The sequence below is a fragment of the Salvia hispanica genome, chromosome 1 (assembly GCF_029641045.1).
Source record: "Salvia hispanica isolate PSC_SH4W2 chromosome 1, Shi_PSC_v1, whole genome shotgun sequence".
NCBI lineage: Eukaryota > Viridiplantae > Streptophyta > Magnoliopsida > Lamiales > Lamiaceae > Salvia > Salvia hispanica.
The window spans coordinates 45,327,851-45,353,088 of NC_142692.1; the positions used below are offsets into that span (position 1 = coordinate 45,327,851).

A 25,238-nucleotide genomic window follows, 5' to 3' on the forward strand; every position below is an offset into this window, starting at 1 on the left:
AGATTAAAATCCTCAAGTTTAAAGATGACATTGACTAATTATACAACTTTATCTGAAACGACATAGTATTGGCCGCCAGAGTCCAGACAATTAATCCATATAAGCAAGCCATAGTCCATATCAACTTTAAATCTGATACTCATGATAAATTATGATACATCAAAAGTCTATCTATATATATGTATATTGTCATATGTGAGTATGTGGGTAATCTATTGAGTGGAAATTTGAATATTTATAAAGCTATGTCCCTAAATACAAAGACTTATCTATTGGATCATCAAGTTACTCTTATTCAAGTCAACATAAATCTCAATTGTATTTAAGAATATTAGGGTATAAATTATGACTTATTCGCATGCATAAATGATTAATAATTGATTTATGATTTGATTTGCGATGTAGACAATTTGATTGACTATGCTGAAAAAACACGGTATCCCTATTAACACTCTTACCATCTTTTGTGATTGTCAAAAAAATTCATTTGTTATGGCGATAAGTAAAATTATTTGACTGTCACTTTGCTTACATCAATTTATATTATCAAGTGGTACAATTATTGAGTAATATGTAAAATGTCAAGTTTAAATAAGAAAATATCACAAATAGCATTCAATTATTTTGGATAGAAGAAATATGATTCTATTTCGTCTCATAAAATAATGTTTGGGTTGCCTTAGATCAGTGCAGACATATATTTTTTTTGTCATTTTTGATGCAATTTTTTAGAAATTTTTTATCCATTTTTCTCTCTACTTATTTACAAGTCATAACATATCATTTTTCCATTCATAACACGGCGTACTCAAGAAAGCAAGGCTCAGTGCACAGTACTCCATCAGTCTCATTTTTCATATTTCATTTTTAGTTAAACTTATCGTAAATGTCCACTTTCTATATTTGGAAATAAATTTCTCTCTCCTCTTCCCTCATTAAAATATTCAATTATATTTTTTCTTTACTTATTTCACCTAACAACTTCTTCTAAAATTCCGTGCCATTCAAAAATATCATGATTGTTTAGTGGAATGAAAGGAGTATATATGTTTTTTTAAAAATATGAAGTATTGATTATTTTTGTTGAAAAGACTTATCCTTCTGTGCAATTACTCTCTTTGTTCCATAATAATAGAGTCATTTTGTTATTTTAGTACGTTTCATAGTAATAGAGTCATTTCCCTTTTTAGTAAAAGTCAATACATTTTTCCACACTACTTTACTCTCTCTTACTTTATTCTCTCTTCATCTCTCTACTTTTTTCATTTTCCACTTTACTCTCCATTTACTTAACTCATCTAACAAAATTTTTCTTAATCTCCGTGCCGAAAAGAAATGTCTCTATTACTATGGAACGGAGGGAGTATTATTTTAGCTATACCATATCAATTTCCCAGCTATTCATGTCAAAATAAAATAATGGAATCAATAATTGATCAATTTATGTGGTAATTTTAAAAATAGCATTCAGAACTAAAAGTATGTGATAATTTAGTAATATACTAGTATCAAATAATCCAAAATGAAAATAAAGTAAAGTTTTGGATCTAAATACATCTTATTTCAAGATCCCAAAATAAATACTCCCTCCGTCCCACAAAGATTGTCCCATTTTTTCATTTCGGCCCGTCCCACAAAGTTTGTCTCATTTCACTTTTTACCATTTTTGGTAGTGGACCTCATATTCAACTAACTCATTCCTACTCACATTTTATTATAAAACTAATATATAAAAGTAGGACCCACATTTCACTAACTTTTTTAACTCACTTTTCATTACATATCTTAAAATCTGTGCCCGGTTGGGACAATCTTTATAGGACGGAGGGAGTAATCTTTTACACATAACAAATGTCCATTGATAAAATTGACAAGACTCTGTATTTGAATGATTTGTCTAATATTGAAAGCTTAGTTTTTGTAGCACCGCATATGTGGTTGCAACCTCCTTCAATATTGTGGGACATCTTCGTGGTCATTACCTTGCTTCAATTTTCTATACGTACTGCTCCATCTATTTCTTAAAAATAGAAATTTAAAAATGATATGAATTTTAATATAAAATTTATAAAGTAAGAAAGATAAATTAAAAAAATGGATAAAGTAAGAGAGATATAAAAAGAAGTTAGTAGGAAATATCTATTATTAGAAAATGAACTAAAAAAAAAGAATTTCTATTTTGAAGAAATGATGGAGTATTCCTTTTTTGAATAAATATCTTCTATTGATAAAATTGGTTATTAAAAAAGTGACTAAATTAAAAGAAAACTAAATTATTGCTTAGAAATTTCCCGAATTATAAAATATCTGCATATATATATTGATGATGAGAGTAGAAATGAAATTTTGACACTATCATTTTAAACAAATTACTAGATTTCAAATGACACTTATTTGAGGAAGAACAAATTGATGCATCAATACTAACCTAGTACTACAAATGTTATATATATAGGGATATAATTAGGGTTGGCAATTTTTTATCCGGCACGAATCCACACGAAGTTAACCCGACACGAACACGCACGTTTAAGATTTGGGTCCTTATAGGGTCAATCCAATAAGAACCCGAAAATTTTGGGTTGGGTTGGGTTGGGGTTGGATGCGGGTCGGGTTGGGTTATCAATTGAGAAAAAAAATTATTTTGATTATTTTTATTAATTAAAATAATATATTAAATTTTAATTTTAATTATTTTTATTAATTAAAAAATATTATAATTATAACTTTATTAGTAAAAATATGATTAATACTATTATTAATTATTTTTTATGATAAAAAAATATTACTACATACTTATATTTTGTTAAAAAATAATTATTTTAACTTTATTTGTTAGATTTAATTTTAATATACTTTAATTTATTATTTTGATTTAAATATTATTGAAATTAATTATTTTAATTTTATAATATCTTATTTTATCGTGTAATATCAAATTTTAATTATATAATATCATATGTCGGTCGTTATCGTATAGCGTTTATATTGTGAAGTAACTTATTATAATTAAAAGATGACCAATATTTTTTTGGATGACACGAAATTCGCACGAATACGACACGAATCTGTTTGGGTTGAACCCGATAAGAACACGATAATTTGGGTTGGGACCCGATAAGATTGGGTCGATATTGGGTTGACCCGATAGCGACCCAATCCGTACGATTTGCCAGCCCTAGATATAATCAATATATATAGGGACATAATCAAATGCAAACTCCTACTTAGTACTAGTGGTGGATTTAAGATTTTTAATTTGGAGGTACGACTTTGTGCAATAATGTATTATAATTTTTAATTTGGGATAGTAGTTAAATGAATATATACCACACAAAAATTAAAATAATACTAAAATTCATGCAAGTGTGATTCACTTGTCATTTCTAAATTCAATTTTTTTTTTTAAATTTAAACTCCAACGCAAAACAATACTCCGTGAGAAATATAATAATTCAATAAAAAAATGTTTTACACAAAATACACTTTTCGTTTTCTTAATTTATTCAAGCAGATGGTGGGCCTTTTTAAAATTAATGGAAGGGCATATAAAACCAACGAACGTAAGAACCAACTCATTTACTGGGCAAGTAGTAAACCTTTTATAAAATTAATTAATTATATGCTCCATCCGCCACTGCTTAATACAGGACTATATTAATTTATTTTAAATTTCAGTGGTCTGCATCATTTTAAATAAATAAAAAAAAGTGCAAGTAAAGGCAAGATGCAAATGAAAGTTCAATGTTTTTAAATTTTATAATAGTAGTAGTAGTAAAATAAGAGGATCCAAGTTAGAAGCTCGAGATACTCGTCAGAGACTTGTACTATAAGACATAAATTTCTAGTAAATATCCAAATGGACTCATGTCAGAAAATCGCCAAAGGTGTCAGCAATTAGATCTAATCTCTAACAATTAGATTTAGACATTACTAACTAGCTATAAATATCGAATTGCACAAACGAGTGTCTTCTATATTTTCCCGGTCAAAATTCATCTTGTTGAATGTCATTTTTGACATAAATATACTTTCATTGTTCATCATTTGATTTCGCCACAAATTTAAGAAATTGTTTGAATGTATTGTGAATAATTTGAAATTATAGTACTCCGTATATGTCAAATTGTGATATTTAATAGTTGATGGACATTTTTTCTGGCAAATAAGAATATTTAACGATGGAGGAACGAAGAGTAGTCTATATATAATTTGGTACTAGAATTCATACAACATTTTCTCATTCATCTAAGGGGTGTAAATTGAGCTCATTTACTCACGTTCATGTATATTCAGTCCGGATGAATCAGACTTTTGAATTTATGCTAAAATATTTTTGGACCTAACCCTAACTTGCTCGGTTTTGGCTAGTCCACCGTCCTAGCTAGTATTTTTTTGATAACTTAATACGTTAAAACATAAATGATTATTTTTAATTTTTGTTTCTAGGTGTGCTCACACTTTTTTAACACGAATTTTAATAAATCTTAGGTTTAAGTGTTTATATGAAAGGAAAAAATAAAATCTACGGCAAAATTTGTTGTAGCCATGCATCGTATATTTAATTGTAAATGCTAGATAATTTTGCTGGTCATGCTTGATTTCTATATAAACAAGTTGATATAATTAGATTCAAGTGTTAGAGATTAGTAGTGAATTAGTTTCTAAAAGTGGAATTAAAAACTTTTGACAAAAAACACTAAAATGACCAAAATGAACACATTTAAAGAACATATAGAAAGAGAACAAACAAATGTAGGATTTTGAGCTGGTCCACTCGTTTCGGGCTATTCATTTTTTATTTCTAACCAAAAATTTTGCCCAACCACCTTCTGTCTCTTTTTAATTTGTATTTATCCTTTGGTATACTTTGATTAACTAGTACTCCTATTTAATTTTATAAAATAGTAGTACTTTTTATTCACTTAAAAATCTTCAATTAATTTGTAAAATGATATACGCTAAAGTAAAAACGTGGGCAGACAAACCATATTAAAGAGAAGGACAAGTAAATCAAAATTTTCGAAAATGACAAATGCGATATACCTAATCCACAATCACCATGTGGATATAAACCAAACAGCCACATACACTACTTCTCTAATTCATATGTATATATACAACATACTATCTGTAAATTAGATACTATTATTATTACATATATTGAATATTGTCTTGAACATGCTTTAAAGTAAAGCAAACTGTAAAGAACCCCAATTAATTAAGCCTTTTTTCTCAATTTATTACAAACAATATTGGTTTTTTTTATTATAATAATAAATGATTACTCCTTATATGGTATGGCTCTCATTGTACAACACGTGCGAATTAAGAAAATTAAATAGATTAGTAGAATATATGAATATATGTGTACACTATTTTTATTTTGTGGGTGACCATTTACGATGAGGGGAATAATGACCTATACCTAAATTCATATTCCATCTAATTAGAAGTGATGTTGTTATTTGATTCGAATCCAAATATGGACCATTCTCACACAATTTTGATCCGTAAGATAAATGGTAGTATCACACAAGACTCTATAATAAAGATAAAGAATAATAACTTAATAAAATTATTGCAGCAAAATAATTTTATATCTTGACGAGCCAGAGCCTAATAAAATTATATCTTGACGAGCCGGAGCCTAAGTAGGAAATCTCAGGAAAATAATAGAGCTTTATCATAACTATTACTCCATCCGTCACATAAATTTTGTCACACTTTGACCTGACACGAGTTTTAAGAAATGTAAAAAAATAACGTTTTGACCGCCGCGGCGGTCTCGGCGGCTCACAATAGGCTGCCGAGGAACCACCGCGCGACCGCCGCGAATCATCCGCTGCTTGCAATAGACGCCGTGGCTCACCCACTGTGGACACTCTTAGTGTAATATGAGGTATACTACCAAAAATAGTAAAAAGTGAAATGTGATAAATTTTGTTGGACAAACAGAAATGGAAAAATGTGACAATTTTTCAGGGATGGAGGAAGTACTATTTAATAGGAGTAAGATTATCTTGACGACTAATCATCACAACACCAAAGTCTTTCTTTTTTTTCATCTATCCATAATATAAACAATAAGAAAATAAATCAAAAGAATTGTTTTTTTTTTTTTTTGGAACAAAGAACCAAATTTTTAAATTAAAATTACATACTATATATATTTACACATTTAATATTAGCATATTTGACAAATACTCAGGCATACAAATTGTTTTCAAATTAATACTAAAAAATAGATTACTACACAAATCAAGATATAGAATATCCTACCAGTATGTAATTAAGTTAATCTACCTGCAGATAATTTATTTTATTTCTAAATGCGACAATAGTTTCATAAATATTATTGATTTTTTTTTGTCTTTCAAACCTTTCTTTAAATGCATTATTTTATGCGTTAATGTTGATTACTCCTCCCTCTGTCCCTCAACAATATGCACTCTTTTCTTTTTAGTCCGTCTCACAATAATATCTACTTTACAATTTTGAAAACTTTTCTCTCTAATAAGGTGGGACCTATTCCCCACTAAAAATACTTTAATTACTTTTTCTCTCTGTCACTCTCTTACTTTACCAATTTTGCAATAAAATTCGTGCCGAACCCAAGGTGCCTATTCTTTGGAGACGGAAGGAGTATAATTTATAACCACGCCTGAATTAATCTTCCTTTTCTAATTCCGTTGAAACCATTATAGTTCCCAACAATAACTTGAGTGTGGATTGCAACTAAAGCATTCTCAAAGCTGCCTAATTTATGTTTGGTGGGGGACGGAGCCAGGATTTTGACACTGGTGGGGCCAAGCCGAGAATAACGTCTAAACATTACACTAGGAATCTATAGCATAAAATTGTCTAAGTCAGCATCAAAGAAGAAATAAAAAAAATTGTGAAAGCGATGAAACAATCGACTTCACCTTCAATCCTAGTCTCCCCTCTTTGGACAAAAAGTATAAATCAACGAATTAAATACCCCTCCCAATTCTCACTTGCACCACAAACTTAAATTCAACACATCTTTCTCAGCATATTAGTTGATGATACGAATCCCTCAAACTACATCATTAGCTCCAGAGATAGATGACACCAAACTCAATGTTAAGATAGAGGACTGCCAGCAACAACTCGATGTCCCTCATCACGAATTCACGACAAAGTTAGTCATGATACGATGATGGACGTGCGTGATGGAAAAACGCCTACACAACAGATAGCAAATTATTTATCCTTCTGAACGAATGCAATTAGGTATAACTCTATAGATGATGCTATACAGTGGATAATGTGCACTGATTTTGACGACACAGGAAAAAACATACGTACTGGATGGGTGTGTAGATAGTAGATACGAAGGGCGCAACATTGTGGTGAGGTAAAAGGAGCAACGGCATTGTAAGAGGTTCTCAGGCTGAATCCTTGCATCTTTCGTATACTAGAACTAGACTCTGCAAGAGATAACAAGCCTCAGTTGTTCGTAAAGACAGAAGGTCACATTGGAAATTAACAAAAGAGACCATTATCAGGAGCACTTGAAGCCCATTTTAAGCTATACGAGTTCTTACCTAAAATCAAATAACCAATTGAAATGACAAACATAGTATTTTAGTTGTGAGAAGTGTTAAATTGCAATTACTTTTTTCCAGAAAGCATTCATTTTCTTATAATATTGGAGCTTAGACGAATACTTCATATTATTGCAAGCTCATAAGATAGGAAATCAGCATGGTTTTCAAAGATGACCAACTGATTCAGGAACATATAACCAAGAACGTGAGGAAAATTATCATGGCTCTCGCACAACATAAATCATACTCCACATACATTTGAATCTATCCTATCCAAAAACTAGTCTGGAATTCACGCCAATCAAATGCAAGCCATTTATCGCTCTAACTGCAGCACTTGAGAAACTTTCGATGCCAGTCCCCACATTCTAAATTATCAATAACGATTGAAAAAATGAATCTTACTGGTTCGAAAGAACACTTTTTGAGCTTACAATCATGTAAAAAGAAGCAGAATTCCCCAAACCTGATAATGATATTTCTTAAATCAAGTGCTCTCGTTTAAGACAATGTTTGGGTCTTCTTCATCAGAATCAAATTCAACCTGTGGAAAAAATGATGCATCATCAAATAGGCTACAATATGCGCGATTCTCTTTGCCAAACCTCACATGTGAAAACTATATAAAACCACAAAGTGAAATGTAAACCCAAACATTCAAATAACAAGCTCCAGCCAAATTACTAACATTTTCATCCTTGAACCATCTACCGTGGCAATCGCGTATCCATCCAGCAGCTGTGAACTTGAGTTCCCTCTCTTGGCGTAGTCGATAATTCAATGGCTGAACCTCTCTAACAACTCCATCAGCATTGCTGCCATTATCTCCAACAAACGGCCTCCCCAAATTAGCAACTGTGGGCATCACCTCTGGTATGGCAACACTGCCAGAAATTGCGTCGAATACAGCCTTTCGAGCTTGCTCAATCAAGGGTTTGCTGGTTGATTTCAACTGCTTGATTGCAGGAGCTTTAGCACTAACAAGGCCCGACAACGCTAATCGTTTCTTAACTTCTTCTTGCTTAGCCAATTCTCTGCTTTTACGCCTCAGCTCGGCAGCTTGATGCTGTGAGCCGCTCACATGCGTCTGAACGCAAAATTATGCATCAGAATACAATCATTCGCAAAATCGTTTTGATTTTCAAATATCAAATTATAAAAAAACAAAAGCTAATAATCTGGGGATTTTCCTCTTTGGATTGATACATTAAAAACTCAATTAGGGTTGTGAGGAATCTGACCGAGAGCATTGTGGGGGAGTCGAGAACGGGATTGGTAGGGCAAACGAGACAGGCAAACTTGCCGCTGGAAAGTTTCTTATAAATAGATGAATCGATGCGTTCGATCATCAAATCGTCGACTTTTCGCTTCCGGTGTTGTGCCTCCCGCGCCCAGCTATCGCCGCCGTACACGCTCATCTCAAAATTACTCAGTAAATCTTCAGAGCAAAATTTCTGTAGATTTAAGGTATGATTGATGTAAAATTGCACAGAAATTGAGTTACCGATGTTTTTTACAGAAACGCACAAGCGTAATGCGTCTTGCTTTTTTATCTTAAATATATTCCACTGGGCAGAGGCATCATCAATACGCGAAAACCCTTCTCCATTTCGATTTCCAGCTGCTGTTCTTGGCAATTTTTGGCTTCCGGCAACTACTCGGCGTTTAATCGGTAAGTTGTGTTCTTTGATAATATTGTTGATGTTTCTATGTGTATTGTATAAAAATGTTTTACATTATGTGGTTTTTCCCTATTTTGTTTATATTAGGGTTTATTTGAAAATTTGTGTCTAATTATTATTCTTATTGATATTCTTTGATGCAGAAATTATGCAAATATTTGTGAGTTTGTATTGGGGTGGTAGAATAGTTCGACTAAAAGGTTTGGGTGTTGGTTATGACCCACCCCGTGCGAGAGATGCCATAATATTGAATTCGTGTGTTTCATATCCAGGATTGGTTGCTTTGATATGTGATAAATTGAAAATAGGTATGCATCAATATACGATTGACATATCATGGAGACATCCTCTAGTTTTTTGTTCGGGATTTAGTTATATATGTACGGGGATTCATAGTGATGAAAGTGTGATGTATATGTTTAACGAGGCTCAAAATTCTACTCGTCATCTAGAATTATTTGTTGAGTATACACCAGTGAGAATTGCAGAAATCCCACCAACTGTTGATCATGGTATTGAGACATCTGCGGGGGTTGAACTTACGAGTTTTGATAGTGGTATGAATGAGCGAACAGATGTTGCAGATACTGGTGATGTTGGAATGAAGAATAAAGTAGATGTTGTAGATGTTCGTGATGATGTTAGTGACAGTATTAATCGTGAAACAAAGAATCGTGATGATTGTCGTCGGCACCGTATGTGGCAAACACTAATTGTAACGAAGAATTTGTTGGTAATGTTTCTTCTACTGATGAGATAGTATGTAAACCCGTCGTGCGAGTTGAGCAACCACTTCCACAAGACGTCCATACGAAGTTACCATTTTTTCGCTCATTACCATGTCAAGTTGGTTCTTATGAAGTACCTAACTTTTAAGGGAATGGAGCAAGAAACAATATGTACTGGGATGAGAACAATCCGACTCGTATTGGGTTGAGAACTAAATTTGATAGCAAGTTGCAAATTAAGACCGCTATAACTTTGTGGCATTTGAACATTGTACGACAATATAAGGTCACTGGCAGCAGCTCAACAAGATGGCATGCAGTATGCAAATATCCGTTAGGAGTGAGAAGCAAAGGTGCCGTCAGCGATGCCGAACAAGCGGGGGCATGTTGTTGGGAAATTTCAGTCATACTAGACAAGTGTGATGGTATGTGGGAAATTAGAAAGTGGGCGAATCGTCATATTTGTCCTGACAATTGAATTCAAGAGGATGTAAGCGGGAAAGATGAACCAGGGTGTGGTCGAGAAAATTGTTCAACCGGTCGTGTTATGTAGTTTCATGGTATTTGTGATGAATGTTGTAGAAGTTCGTTATGTTTTTTCATGGTATTTATGGTGAAATGTTGTAGACACTTGCTGTGTTTTTATTTTAAAAAAATATTTTAATTTTAATTTCTGTTTTCAGCCAAGAATACACGTTAAAAATGTTTAATTTTGTGCATCAAATTAAAATTTATTACTACTATATGACACTCCAAAATTACTCACAATGATTCGTAGAAAATTCCAAGCAAATAACTCATAATCAAATCGAATCCAAATACAATGATTTATATAAACTGATTATGTTGTTCCAAATTCTCTGATACATACTTCTCCATGGATTGAATAGCAGCAACGAAAGGCTGGAGGCTTTGGATGAGGTGAATTAATTCAACAAGTGAGGGGTTAATTACTTCCATTTCCGAAAAGGTGAAGAAGGTAGAGAACATGATTGACGATCGATGCACCCGCAGAGATTGCCTTCTTCCCTGCTACGCGTCGGTGACATCATGCAGGGAATATCAACGTATGCATTCGCAAACTGCAAAACAAAATGTATTCATCATCCATCAAGCAGACAAAATGTTTGAAACATAAGAATTTGTTTTGCACTAACTTACTGAAATTCCTTTCAAATTAATGACACTTGCATCTTCCATGTTGTTGTTTTTTAGGATCAACTGAGCAAGCTGCGGCACATGGTGGATGCTGTGGCCCTCTCCCGCGATGTAGAAATCTCGGCTTTTGTATTCCGGGAACCTCTCCAACCACATCATCAAGAAAATGTAGGAATCCTCTACGCTTTGGGGGTCTGAGTCTTCGTCCGACGTCGTGTTGCCAGCAGTAGTCTCCAAAAACAGGACATTTGCCTCAACAAAACACAATACTGTTTCCGCAACTGTAAGTTTATCTTTGAAATATTACAAGTAGTACTACCTTTTTTAGCAATATTTCTTTTTTAGGCCTCACCGGTAGTCCGAGCCTTTTTATTGTACCACACCGTCTTGCTGTCTTCGGTCACCGGCTCAAGCCCTGACATTGCGCCATTTTCTATCGAGGAACGCTTTGGTCCTGTTTTAGTTGAGAGCAATTGACAACCGTGTGAAATCTAGAAAATCGAAAAAGGTGGATTTTTAGTTTGCGTGTATGCAAAATCAGAAATTAACGAACCTCTACTGAGCCACAGCATAAGTGGCTGGGTGGATGATTCGTCAGCCTCGGTGAACCAATAGAAAAGAGCGCGTCCAGCGCTAGGATCCACAGTGACGTATCCAGAATACTGAGGGAGGCTCACTTGTGTCTGGCCAACTCTAGATTGCGCGGAGGAAAAGAAGCACACTACAGAAATGAGAAAGATGACCATTGTGGTTTTCATTTCTAATTTATGGAAAGAGAAAGAAGCTTTGTTTAGTGAGGAATATGCACACATGTTTGTCAGACTTATATATATAGCAAGTAGATTTTGGCAGATTGAAGAAGATTGATTGAGACGATACAAACATTGTAAAATGTTTTATCTGTTTCAATTGTCTTGGGCTAAAGGCCACCAAGATAAATGATGAAAGGCGCCGGCAGCAGCTGCCTAGTTTGTTTTATACCAGCTTAGTTTTTTTTATCTTCATTTGCATCAGTTTATTAAACGACAGAAGTCAAGTCCTTCAACATTCATGAAAATGCATTACACCAAGTGATAATGACTACCAATTTTGTGATGCAAGGGTCAATCATAATTTGTATTGATAGAAATGGCTAATTAGAACAAGTCTTTGAAATCGTTGCGTGTTTAGCTGCTGGGAGGCAGCTTCCCTTCCAAGAAGGATGAGAAAAAGGTGATCGCTCTCCCAGGCTGATAGCTCGGGACGAAATGCCCTGCTCCTCTTATAGTCATAAATGTCACATTCTCATATCCCACCGCGTATCCTCCAACCTCCCCTTGGTAGTACCATGGGTACCACGGAGTCTTAATAGGGGCCCCTAGTTTGGCCATCGAGTACCTGGTTGTTGTTGTCACCGCCACCACTCCATTTGTGTCGCCACTGTGATTGTTGTAAACAATTCTTGTTTAGTAAGTGAGATTTTTCTCTTGTACTACTAGTTTGGATTACTATCATTTTTGTTTGTCGTTGCAAACGACAAATACAGTGAGTTACCTGTAGATCCAGACGTTAATGCCGTTAGCCATGAGCTCCTTGATGACAGGTAAAACTGAGTAAGGTGAATCAGTCCAGTCTATGAGATCACTACATTAAGACAAAGCAGCTCACTAATAAGTAGTACTCTACTACTATAATCAGTCATTGAACTACATTATTTTTGTCATTGATTCATTTTCAGCCGTTAGATCGCAGTACCTGCAAGATGTCCATGGCCCGGGGAGAGCTCCAGTAATGTTCACGTGAAGTGCTTGCTGTACTTCAGGCTTGTTTAGGTACGTGAAAACATAGTCATCCGAGCATGGATCAAATGTAGACAGCTGTTTTCAAAGTAAAGATAACTTCTCAAGGTTGAGGTTATAAATTGGAAAACTTAGAAAGTTCAGGCTTAGAAACTACTCCATACCGATGGAGCAGTAGAGTTCGAACCACAAAGAGGCGCGTAGATGTCAAAAGTGTATATATTTCCTGATTCACCATATGTTTGCTCCAAAACTTGCTTGCATTGGTCTGATAATATAGGAGATGAGAAGTTGCAGTATTTAGCGATTTCATCGCGACTCTCATCAGAAATGAGAGCGTGTGACCAGTAGAAGTCGATGGAGCCACGCAGCACGTCTAGATAATCGATGTATGCATTCCCAATCTGAAAACAATAAAAAATTAGAAAGACAAGAGTTTGTTTTGCAACATACAGCTTATGTAGAAACTCACTGCAATTCCTTCCAAATTAATGACAGTTTGGTTTGGCATTTTGTTGTTTTTGAGGATCAACTGAGCAAGCTGGGGGACGTAGTGACCGGCGTAGCTCTCTCCGGCTATGTAGAAATCACGAGTTTTGTATTCTGGGAACCTCTCCAACCAGTTCACCAAGAAAGTATAGGAATCCGCTGCAGTTTTGGTGTCTCCTGTTACATAGTCCGACGTCGTGTTCGAGTAGGAAAATCCAACGCCAGCAGGAGACTCCAAAAACAGGACATTAGCCACTACAATACACCAAACAATTTCAACAACTAACTTTCAACAATATTTCCAAATTAGGCCTCACCAGTATTCCAAGCCTTGTCATTGCACCACAAAGTCTTCCCGTCTGCATTCACACGGAACGGCCCAAGCTCTGTCATCGCACCATATCCTATCGAGGAACACCCTGGTGCTGTTCAAGTCATGTAGATATTTCAAACATCCGCCTCATCATTAACTTAAAAAAACAAAATGAGGTAAGAGTAAAACGAACCTCCACTTAGCCACAACACAAGTGGCTTGGTGGAGGGGTCCTCAGCCTCGGTGAGCCAATAGAAAAGAGCGCGTCCAGCGGTGGGATCAACAGTGACGTATCCAGAATACTGAAGGAAGCTCACCTCCGGCTGGCCCGGCAATCCCATGATCTTGTCGGCCTCTTTTAGGCCGTCTTGAGGCGCCATGTAGACCGGTGAGTAGTCAGTCGAAGCCTCCTCGACTACTGCATATGTTTCTGACCTCTTCTTCATGTGGCCTCTCAGCAGCTCCCTCAGAGGATCGCGGTTCTTGCCACCGTAGCATTGCACAGAGGCAAAGAAGAGGCACACAACAGAAATGAGAAAGATGATTACTCCACCTTTCATTTCTACTTTTTTCAAAGGAAAGACAGTTTGTTTGGTGATGACTGATGAATATGTGTGTGACACTTATATAACAGGATAGATTCAAGTGGAGTTTGGGCGAATTGAAGAAGACTATTCCGGCCAGAAAAATAATGAGATGCGCCGGCAAGTGGCATCTGCATAGTTCGTTTCTACAAGCTCAGCTCATAGTTATTGTCTTTTTCATTTGGTTCTGTTTATTAAACGACAAGATTTTAGTCATTAAGCGTTCTTCAAATATAATTCACATTTTCACCATAAATGAATCACTTACAAATACTGCAATTGATTGATAACAGAATATTGAAAGTACTAGTTAAAGAAGTTGAGCCGGCGAAGGTGTAGGTTTTGGTTTACTCGTTTAGATTGATAGCAGAATTTCGACCAATTCCTATAATTTATACATAAACATTAGTAACATTTGGCGAAGACTTGCTTAAGATTTAATTTTGGTGTTGGTTAATGTAACCAGTTAAATTTCAGGATCACTTTCGAGTCAAAAATTGCAATAAAGTTTATAAATAAATTTAAATGAGTTTATATATTTTATGTCCATGATGAGACATACAATTTCATTAATTTTACACTAAATCAATGCGCATGTATTTTTTGTGTAATATCTAGTTATAGAGGTAGAAACATTGTCTGGAGGGGTCTAACATAAGGTTTGAGTATATGAAATGCACTGCTCATTTTTAAATTGAAGTCGAAATCAGCATGTGGAAGTCATGATTTCCATTTTCGTATATTTTTCTTAATCAAGCTTTTAACAATGAACACAAACTTCTATTAACTACCTCTATTTAACAATGAGAGATTTCGGAAAAAGGGATTCAATTCGCAGGTCTTTCGAAATTTGACATTAAATTTGCTGACCTTTTGGAATATGGGATCGTAGCGTGCGAATTTTTCGAAACGAGGGATTTTTGAATTTTTATCTATTTTCACTTCTTTTTTCTTATAATTTCTCATAAAATTTACGAATTGACCAAATTGTCCACTACTAATGTTTTCACCACAATTTTAATAATTTTACTCACTTAATTCTGCAAATCACCGCCGCCTCATCTTCCCTCATCTTCCTCTTCCTCCTCTTCGCCGCCTCCACTACGAAACTGACCATGATTGTTGCGGTATCCGTATCCCACCACTGTATCCCCATGGATCAATCTGTTCTATTCACCAGATTATTCCAATTGCTTTGGAGAACCATAATACCTGAAGTTCTCTTCTTCTTCAATTACAATTGATACTTAGTGTTATCACCTTCATCTTCATTTTCATCTGTCGTCGCCACAGCCCCAAGAGAATCCGATTCCACCATGTGTAACTCTGCTTCCATCAACGCCCACAGTCCGTGTGAGATACTTCGAGAACAGGAATTGGATCTGGAATGCAGGTTCGAGCTTTGGGTTTTGAGGAGGAAAATTGGGGGCGTCGAACAGAGTGATTATTGATTTTCGGGGAAGAGATGGATCTTGATTGGGGATTCTTGTCAGCCTTCTCTGTCTGATTTTTGCTTCCATTCTGTTGTTTTGTTTGATAAGAATGAACTGAAATTGATTTGATGAGTGAATTCTGGTGTTGATAGGAATGAAATTATCAAAATTTTGGTCTGCGGTGATTTGCAGAATTAATCAGTCAATTTTAATATGAGTTAAGTGGCGGAGGGTAGCCTAGGGTGGCGAAGGGAAGAGGATGAAGATGAGGGCGGCGGTGATTTGCAGAATTAAGTGAGTAAAATTATTAAAATTGTGGTGAAAATATTAGTAGTGGACAATTTGGTCAATTCGTAAATATTTTATGAGAAATTATAAGGAAAAAGAAGTGAAAATAGATAAAAATTCAAAAATTCCTTGTTTCAAAAAATTCGCACGCCACGATCCCATATTCCGAAAGGTCAGCAAATTGAATGTCAAACTTCGAAAGGCCTACGAATTGAACCCCTTTTTCCGAAATCTCTCATTTAACAATCGACTTTTGGGGATTGTATGAACTACTAAATTTTAGCTTATTACCCAACTTGTCCACAAAATTTGCCGAAAATGACTAAGAAAATTAAAATAAAAGATCTTTTCCGTATCTTTGTTTTTTTTATTCATTAAGTTATTTATTAGCATTACAAATAGAAGTCATTGTAATCATTTGAAATCAATCAAAAATATCAATATTATTTTATCGTTTATTAACTTCTCCAAAGCGAGGAAATCGTCTTGCTTGACGGGCGAGACGGGCACTCGCTGCTCGCGACAGATATTTATCGATTGCCGATCTACGGACGTCGATCAGGCCGATCGAAGGTTTATCCTATCACAAACATAGCTTATTACCCAACTTGGTCCATAAAATTTGCCGAAAATGACTAAGAAAGTTGAAATCTCAGCGTGAAACATTGGTTTTGTGCAAATCATGCAACTTATGAACTTAACATCATATGGAAAGAACAAGTTCTCTAATTGAAATTGATAGTAAAAATATATAAGTGGTACAATGCTTCTCACTTGCAATGGATGATTGACAGAATATGAGAGTAAATTCCAACCCTTCGGCTTGGAGCTGAGCCGTCAGCCTGTCACACGATAATGTTGACGACAATTTCAAATGCCGAATTTAATTGAGTTTTTCGGTTCTTAGGACCATATATAAATAATATTTTTAGTGCATGAAAATAATTAATCTATACTACCATTAAAAGCTCGGTTTTTTTGGGGGGAAAATCAAAGGAAATTCCCCCCCTGTTTTCAAATTTTCGATTTGAGGGGAATTTTGCACGTGGTAGGCGCCAACTCACACTTCCATGCTTTGACCAATAGTTAAAATGACCACACCACCTTCATGCATTAAAACCATCAGATAATAGCATCATTTTTAATTGTAAAGCTGATTAAACATCACATCATCTATATATATAAATACATTTTGTATGCATATGAAACACATAGCATAATAAGGTTTTCCCACCCAAATAAAAAGTAGGTTTTGCCTCCAAAAGAAAACGTGGGTTTTACCTCCCAAAAATAATGTGGGTTTTCCCCCCTCCAAAATGGAGGGTTTTTTTGGAGCTAAAAAAGGGGGGAAATCTGTTCATTCTAGAACAAAAAAAATTTGAAATTTGAAATTTAAAACCCAAGATTATTTAGAAAGTTGCTCTATAAATATTAGTTGCAACAACACACATTCACAAATTACAGGTTCTTCTCTCTCTCTCTACGATTTACTTTCATATCTTTCTTCATCTTTATATTTTTTTTTATTTTAATATTTTATTGCTTATCTTGACCATTTATATTTTGCAGATATTTAAGGTATGTGAATATTATCTAACATTTTTCTTTTTTACATAAATTATAGGCTCTTCTCTCTCTCTATGTTTACTTTCATATCTTTCTTCGTCTTTATATTTTTTTTATTTTAATACTTTGCAGCTTATCTTGAGTTTTTGACCATTTATATTTTGCAGATATTTAAGGTACGTGAATATTATCTAACATTTTTTTTACATAGGTTAACTCTTTAAACCACAACAGCATTACCTTCTATTAATACTCACCATTGTTTGTCCTATTAAATCTAATATCTCACAACATCTTCTGGGTTTTTTTGCAGATATTAACAAGCATTGAATATCAAAAGAGGAGTAAATTAGAGAATGATAAGAGAAGTACAGATCCAGTAAAGGAAAAATACAAGAACAGATGAAGACACTAACGAAATTAGTATAGGTCGTGGCTTGCCGGATCTGTCCAACCATTTATACATAGGAAGTGAAACTAAATAGCTGAAAAAGGAGGGATATAGAGATGAAAGGAGTGAGAAATAGAGAGGGGTGAAAGGAGAGAGGAGAGAGAGTACTTTCCGAGGGAGTAGTAATATTATTTATCATTTTGTACTCATTTTGTACATTTGAGTGTCAGATGCACTTTTTTTTCTTTTTAGTAGTAATATTTTTTTTATCATTTTGTACGTTTGAGTGTTAGATGGATTTCTTCTTCTTTTTTTTAATATATTTTGTGTAAGATGATTAGTCCAAAGATAAGAAAGGGAAGAGAAAAAATGAAGAGGTTTTTCTCTTCCATTGTTTTGATTAATAGGCAATAAATGTATAGACATTGTGGAGCAATAATTGCACAGAAAATAGAATGGAATGCATTTCATTTTGCATAAAATATGAGTTTGTCGTATCAATATAATAGAGTACTATATAATTATAAAAGATTAAATATCTTAGTTTTCAACTGTAAAATGGGTTTTGAGTTTTATTTCTCTATTTATATGTATTAATTCTCATAAGTCCATTAAATATATTCTAATCAAATAATTTCAAATACTATTAAATGGAGTACAATTTTTTTACAGGTCAATAAATCAACTTATCTAAAATAAACATCTACAATGTCATTTTTTTTGTTTTATTGAACAATACTCTATGTAAATGGAGTATATATTTTTATAGATCAATAAATCAATGTCATTTCTTTCTTTTATTTTAATATAATATATTTTCTTTTATTTTAATATACTTTAAGCCATAAAATAGAAGTCTCTATTTCTTCACTATTGGTTTCGTACAGTATATTGCAAGGAAGAGAGAGAGAATGAGAGATACAATTAGAAATAGGTGGTGCAAAGAGTTGGGATTAAGTTTAGTAGTTATATGATTATTGTGAAGCAATAGATTTTAAACCTCATTAATTGAGAGCAATGGTACCCATTCTTAGTTGAAGCCAAAATATATATATTGTCATAATTTGTAATTGCAAGTTCCAATGTATTTCATTGGTGGACAATATTGATGACCAACTTGACATGCTAATATTATATATGTATGCTCATATATATCTCGAGAGAGAGAAAGTAGAACAAGGATGAGGAGGTGAGATTAAAATAATAAGAGGGGGTCAGAGGGGTTGGAAATTTAGTACTATTTCGTATTACTCCACAATTTAACTATGCTTTTGATATATTATTTCCTCTTCCTACTTAATTTATTTTTGGCATATTTTATTTTATATCTTTCTTATTCAAAAAATATTTCCACCAAAATTTACAGTTGTACTACTTATAAAAAGAGATGAGATTTTTGAGGGATTTAAATATCCCAAAATTCTAATTCATCAAATGATTTCCACCTTACAAATTTATTTTGTTTCATTTTACTTTGTAAAAGGTGAAATGACTGAAAAGATTGAAAACCTTCATTTCTACATTGAGGATTGTGCAAATAGTGCAAGTTGCTTCCCATTTTTTTTAATGAGTAGATTGTAGTATTTAAAGTAAGTTACATCAGATTCAATTCTTTAAAGTCAAATTCAGCCATTAATAATTAATGCCTTTAACAGGTTACATAAGTTAAAATCCTATAAAAGTAAATAAATTTAAAAAAAGGTTTCTAACAATCAATATTTTTTGAGCAGGTGCAAATATGATAATTTAAATCATCAAAAAGCATATAAAATAGTTAGGGACAGCATATTTTGAGCTATTTTTTCTATTTCAACAATGATAACTATAATTAATTAATATTCTCAGATTTACAACATTTTTCAGTATGTTATAGTAGTATAGTATGAAAACAAAGAATGAAAATATTAAAAGAAGGGAGAGAAATAGATGACTGTGTTTCATCAAATATTTATTTAATGATTTGAATAGTTAATATTTTAAATATTCTCAAGAATGAACACTATAACTAATATTTTAATATTATACAATATTTTTTAATTATTTTATAATATAGAAACAAAGATTGATAGAAAGAAGATAAGGTATAAAACTATTAAAGAAAGAAGATATTAAAAGAAGAGAGAGAAATAGATGGATCATTTGATGTATAAAATCTTGCGTAGGGGATCTACTCCCTATAAATTGCTGGTTGGAAAGATGGAAAGCAGCTTTTAAAGATATCCTATTAACCAATGGTTTCAAAAATATAACTCTAATAAATCCTGCAAACTTCATGTAACATCCCGAATTTTCGTGCGCTAGTTTTAGAGTAAAAAAAAAAATTGACGAAAGGACGATTGGAATTAAAGTGCAAGAAATTTAAGTTTGTAAACTACAATTATTGGAAGAAGAAAAAGAGAATAAATTAGCACAATACTTTATGAAGAGGATTTACATATATTGAAGAGATTAATGGTAAAGGGCTACACAATGGGAAAAGGACTATACAATCTTATTGAGAGGTGTGAGATTTTGCTACATAATAGTTACATGTGGAAAATACAAAAGTGGAAGCTACAACTTAGCATTTCAAAGATGCCAAACTACAATATTCGGATACTAGCCAAATAGAGCAACTAAATCTAAGTGTTTCCCTCATTCCCACCGTTCTCGATTTTCGGCCTCCACAAGCTCCAAGAATGCCTCCATGTACCTACAAAGTTTACACCAAATTAGGGTTAGAAAGTGACACACAAGTAAAGAGAGAGGGAAGCACAAGCTAAATAAAGAGATGGAACATTTAATGGGTAATATAGCTAGAAGAGCTACAAGATAGAGCATGAGGTAAGAAAATCTTGGTCACCATCTCTTCTAACATCAAAAGGGAGTCGAGACAAAGGGGCATTGGAGAGCGAGCTCCTACACAAGCCCAAAAGTAGAAAATGAGACAAACTCTCATCTCCCCGTCGATCAAGGCCGAGAAATCAGCCAAGAAGATCAACCACCATCACCAAAACGGCAAGAATCTCACAATCATCAAGCTCGAAAGTAAGAGAGCTAACAAGCCCAAAATAGGAGCCTTTGCCTCCAAGTCTCAAACATAGATTCCAATAGCTTAGCACTATATAGGAGCCATCTCCCCTCACCTCCTCCACCATCACTTTCATCATCACAATTCCACACAACACCATAAGCAGAGCAGCGAAGGAGGAGGGTGAGGGGCAGCGAGTGGTGACGGCAAGGACAACCACCACCGAGGAGGATTCAACTACGTTAAGGTAATCCCAACAGCCTCAACACCAACACTCTTCGCATCATGTAGAACAACAAGTAGATAGCACAAGAACTTAGAATTTCCATAAGATTCTCACAACCAAGTATGGAACAATAGCAAAAACCTCAAGATCTCCCACAGTAAGCATGTGTAAGAATAGAGACTCAATACAGTAAGCTAAGTGCCCCAATTGAAAAAAAATCAGAACTTTAATACCACAAAGCTACTGCTCAAAGAGGAACTCAAGATACTAACTAGATAATGGAAGTTAAAGAACTTAGCTTTAGGCTGATCGAGAAGCTGTCCGACAATGGTCGAGCGACGACGGAGATCTCGTCGGCGGGACTCCGAGGAGCTCTGCAGAGCAGCTGCAAGCCGCGGCTGAGAGAGGGAGAAAGAGGCGATGCCTCCTCTCTGCTGCCGGATTCACAGAGGATGGAAGCGCTCGGCAGAGGGCGTGAAGCGGAGGGCATTCAACGAAGGGCGGACTGCCTCCCGGAGAGATCGATGGAGTAGCGATGAGAGAGAGAGAACATGCAGCGGCGCTGCTTGCTGGAGGAGAGCTCGGCGGAAGGCTCGACGCAGAGAGTTGGCAGCGTCGACGGAGAGCCAGCGACGCAGAGGAGCGGCGGACGGCGAGTGACGTCGGCGGCGGTACTGTGAGCTCGCCGAGCGTGAGAGAGAGGAACCGGCGGAGGGAAAGGCTACGCCTTCTTCCCCGTCGGTGAAATCATTGGAAAAGGCGAGAGGTGGAGAGAGATTTCCGTCTCTGTCAGAAGAAGAGGGAGTTCGATAGAAATAAAGCTCGACGGGGAAAGGGACCCGTGTCCGGCGACGGTGCTGCGATCGCCGGAGACGAGCGGCGACGGAGAAAGCCGAGAAGAGAGAAGACGACGATGTTCCTTTAGGGATTTCAATATTTGAAGAATGTGACTTGGCCATTTGGGGAAGGAAAAGTCACGATGGGAAGGGAGTATGCTGATTTTAACTAATTGGTTTGGGCTCCTACTTAATTGTTTATTTGGGCCAGAAGTGAGTAAATAAAATAGAGTTAGGCCATGTTGAATTAAAAGAGAGTGGAGCATGGACCAATTTTAATTAGCAGTTGGGTCGAGATTAAATCATTGGGCTGGAAATTTATTTGGTTTGGATGAGATTATTGTAAGAATCGAGTTGGAGCTTGATTAATTAATCCCCGAATAATTTCTAAAATTTTCAAAGATGAAAAATGTCAAAGTTGGAGATGCGAAGGGCCGACCGGCGACGCCATGGGCAGCCTTAAGAAAAATCCGAAGAAAAGAATTTTAGAAGAGACTTTCCAAGAATTCCTATTCTTGTAATTAAGGGCCGAGTATTTGTTTAGAGAAAATAGAATTTCTCCAAGTTAATAAAGAGAATAAATGAACTCTGCAGAGTAGTGAAGCTGAGGTAGGATTAAGAACAATCCTATAAGCCGAGACTGAGATATAGGTGCTATCCAATAGGATGCATGCATTCTTTCTAAAGAGAAATAATTCAAGTATTAATTAGCGAGCTACGCTATTTATTTTCAAGGGACAAATTGCTCGAGGGCGAGTGAGGCCAAAGCGAGTAATTGAGTTGAGACATAAGCATATCAGGTGGGCTTTCTTTATCCAGCACACTAGTGTGGATATAAATCAAATGCTTTTGAAGTTATGAAAAATCATCTTTTCTTAAAATGGAGCTATGATTCTTTTCAAATTGTTGTCATGCCATAAATGTTTTGCTTTGATGATTGTCATTGGATTGTCATGGAATGATGGGTGACCGTTGGAGCGACACTTGACTGGAATGAATGATGAATGATGAATGATGAACGATGAACGATGAATGATGAATGATGAATGATGAATGATGAATGATGAACGATGAATGATGAATGATGAATGATGAATGATGAACGATGAATGATGGATGATGAGTGAGGATTTATGACAGAACCTAGTCTGTAGTCGAACTTTTAGCTCACAAAAGAAGTTAGTAAGCTCGGGCCTTTTAAGAAAAACCCCCGTGTGTTACTGTGATGGCTTGACAACTATATAATGTATGTTTTGTTTTCGGCACGTGTCCACTGAGTACACCAAGTACTCAGCCCTGCATGTATTTATAAATATGCAGGTTGAACGTCAGGAGGATGGAGTGATGATCGGAGTCGATGTTGTTAAACAATCAAGTTGATCTCCCAACGGTTCGTGTCTTCATACACGAAGTCGTTTAGAAAGGACTTATTCCGTTGTGTCTTTGTAATGTGAGAATTGTAGAATCTCACCATCAACTCTGATTTTTTTTGAGGAGACGTTCATTTTGTTATCAAGACCATGTAATGAAATACTCGGCATGATGTCAATTGACTTGGTCTTTGTGCGAATTCTCAAGTTCCAGCCCTTTTCTTTCCCCCGCTTCTTTAATCCCTCCCATTAGTCGCGGTTTACCCGCTTTCGCTATCCTTAGCAAAATGCGGTCGTGACACTTCATCTATAGCAAATTGGAAGAGTATTCTCTCTAATTTTTAAGAATAGAGGTCTATTTCTTTACCATTGCTTTCGTACAGTATATTGCAAAGAAGAGAGAGAATGAGAGATACAATTAGAAGTAGGTGGCGCAAAGATTAGGATTAAGTTTAGTAGTTATTATTATTGTGAAGCAATAGATTTTAAACCTCATTAATTGAGAACAATAAATATACTGTCATAATTTGTAATTGCAAGTTCCAATGTACTTCATTTGTGGACAATATTAATGACCCCTTGACACTTTATACAGATGCAAATATGATATATGTATATATATCAAGAGAGAGAAAGTAGAACAAGGATGAGGAGGTGAGATTAAAAGAATCCGAGGGATTGGAAATTTGGTAATACTATTTCCTATTACTCCACAATTTAACTATTCTTTTTATATATTATTTTCTCTTCCTACTTAATCTATTTTTGGCAGATTTTATTTTAATCATTTTTATTCCAAACAATTTTCCACCAAAATTTATAGTTGTACTGCTTATAAAAAGAGAGGAGATTCTTAAGGGATTTGAATATCCCAAAATTCATATCCATCCAATGATGTCTACATTGCTAATTTATTTTGTTTCATTTTATTTTATAAAATGTGAAAAGACTGAAAAGATTGAAAACCTTCATTTCCAGACATTGAGAATTGTGCAAAGAGTGCAAGTTGCTTCCCATTTTGTTTAATTGAATAGACTGTCGTATTAAAAGTAAGTTTTATTTTTTATACTTATATAGAAAATAAAATTTTCTTTAAGGACAGATCTATATATACACCGAGGTTAAAAATATATCTTCTTAATATATGCAATTATTTAAAGTCAAATTCAGCTATCAATAATTAATACATTTGATATGTTACATAAAGTTAAAATCCTATACTTTTGTAAAGTAAATAAATTTGAAAAAAAAAAATCAGCAATCAATAATTAATATAGTATAATATTAATAGGTACTAATATATACATTTCATGTTTTCACAAACAATTAAATATTTCACCAGTACAATTAACAAAAAGTGAAAGCATAACAAAATATAATTCGATTTTTTATCTTAAAGAGATGTGCTGAATTTTTATCTTTGGGTTATTTTTAATAAATATTTAAATCTCATTTCATGCCAATTTAAAGAGAGATGTAATGAGACTTCTCTGGCTCTCTCACATATACATTTAATAAGTTTTCACACGAACTTTTATCTTTGGGTTATATTTAATAAATATTTAATAAAATTGGGTTATATATATATATATATATATATATTTTAATATGTTTTCACAAAAATTTGTTTATATATATTTATATCTCTTTGGGTTATATTTAATAAGTTTTCACGTGAATTTTTATCTTAGAGTTATATTTAATTAATATTTAAAGAGAGATGTAATAAAACTTTTTGGGTTAAACTCTCTGTAAATTGAGTTAAATATTCTTTGAACCATCTTAAAGTTTTGTCGTTTACACATATATTTA

General features: G+C 34.4%; 3 protein-coding genes across 4 annotated transcripts; all 3 read right to left on the reverse strand.

Annotated features, from left to right (window-relative positions):
- Positions 1 to 6,821: 6,821 nt before the first annotated feature.
- Positions 6,822 to 9,127, reverse strand: LOC125224129 (uncharacterized). 2 transcript variants are annotated; one of them, XM_089066250.1, is made up of 5 exons: positions 8,816 to 9,127; positions 8,263 to 8,661; positions 8,041 to 8,118; positions 7,333 to 7,454; positions 6,822 to 7,208 (listed from the first exon to the last, which is right to left on the reverse strand). In XM_089066250.1, exons 1-3 carry the CDS (start codon positions 8,990 to 8,992, stop codon positions 8,062 to 8,064), a joined length of 633 nt encoding a protein of 210 aa, XP_088922376.1. In that variant the 5' UTR covers positions 8,993 to 9,127; the 3' UTR covers positions 6,822 to 7,208; positions 7,333 to 7,454; positions 8,041 to 8,061. The 2 variants fall into 2 exon arrangements, with proteins under 2 accessions (XP_088922376.1, XP_047983443.2); XM_048127486.2 differs by having other exon boundaries at positions 7,329 to 7,454.
- Positions 9,128 to 10,934: 1,807 nt separating this feature from the next.
- LOC125220561 (serine carboxypeptidase 1-like) lies at positions 10,935 to 11,888 on the reverse strand. Its single transcript, XM_048122722.2, has 4 exons — positions 11,696 to 11,888; positions 11,495 to 11,596; positions 11,146 to 11,411; positions 10,935 to 11,066 (listed from the first exon to the last, which is right to left on the reverse strand). The coding sequence occupies exons 1-4, from the start codon at positions 11,886 to 11,888 to the stop codon at positions 10,935 to 10,937; spliced, it is 693 nt and encodes a 230-aa protein (XP_047978679.2).
- Positions 11,889 to 12,308: 420 nt separating this feature from the next.
- On the reverse strand, positions 12,309 to 14,510 carry LOC125224128 (serine carboxypeptidase 1-like). Its single transcript, XM_089057864.1, has 7 exons — positions 13,916 to 14,510; positions 13,727 to 13,834; positions 13,393 to 13,664; positions 13,085 to 13,324; positions 12,877 to 12,998; positions 12,676 to 12,765; positions 12,309 to 12,561 (listed from the first exon to the last, which is right to left on the reverse strand). Exons 1-7 carry the CDS (start codon positions 14,280 to 14,282, stop codon positions 12,309 to 12,311), a joined length of 1,452 nt encoding a protein of 483 aa, XP_088913990.1. The 5' UTR covers positions 14,283 to 14,510.
- Between the last annotated feature and the right edge of the window lie 10,728 nt (positions 14,511 to 25,238).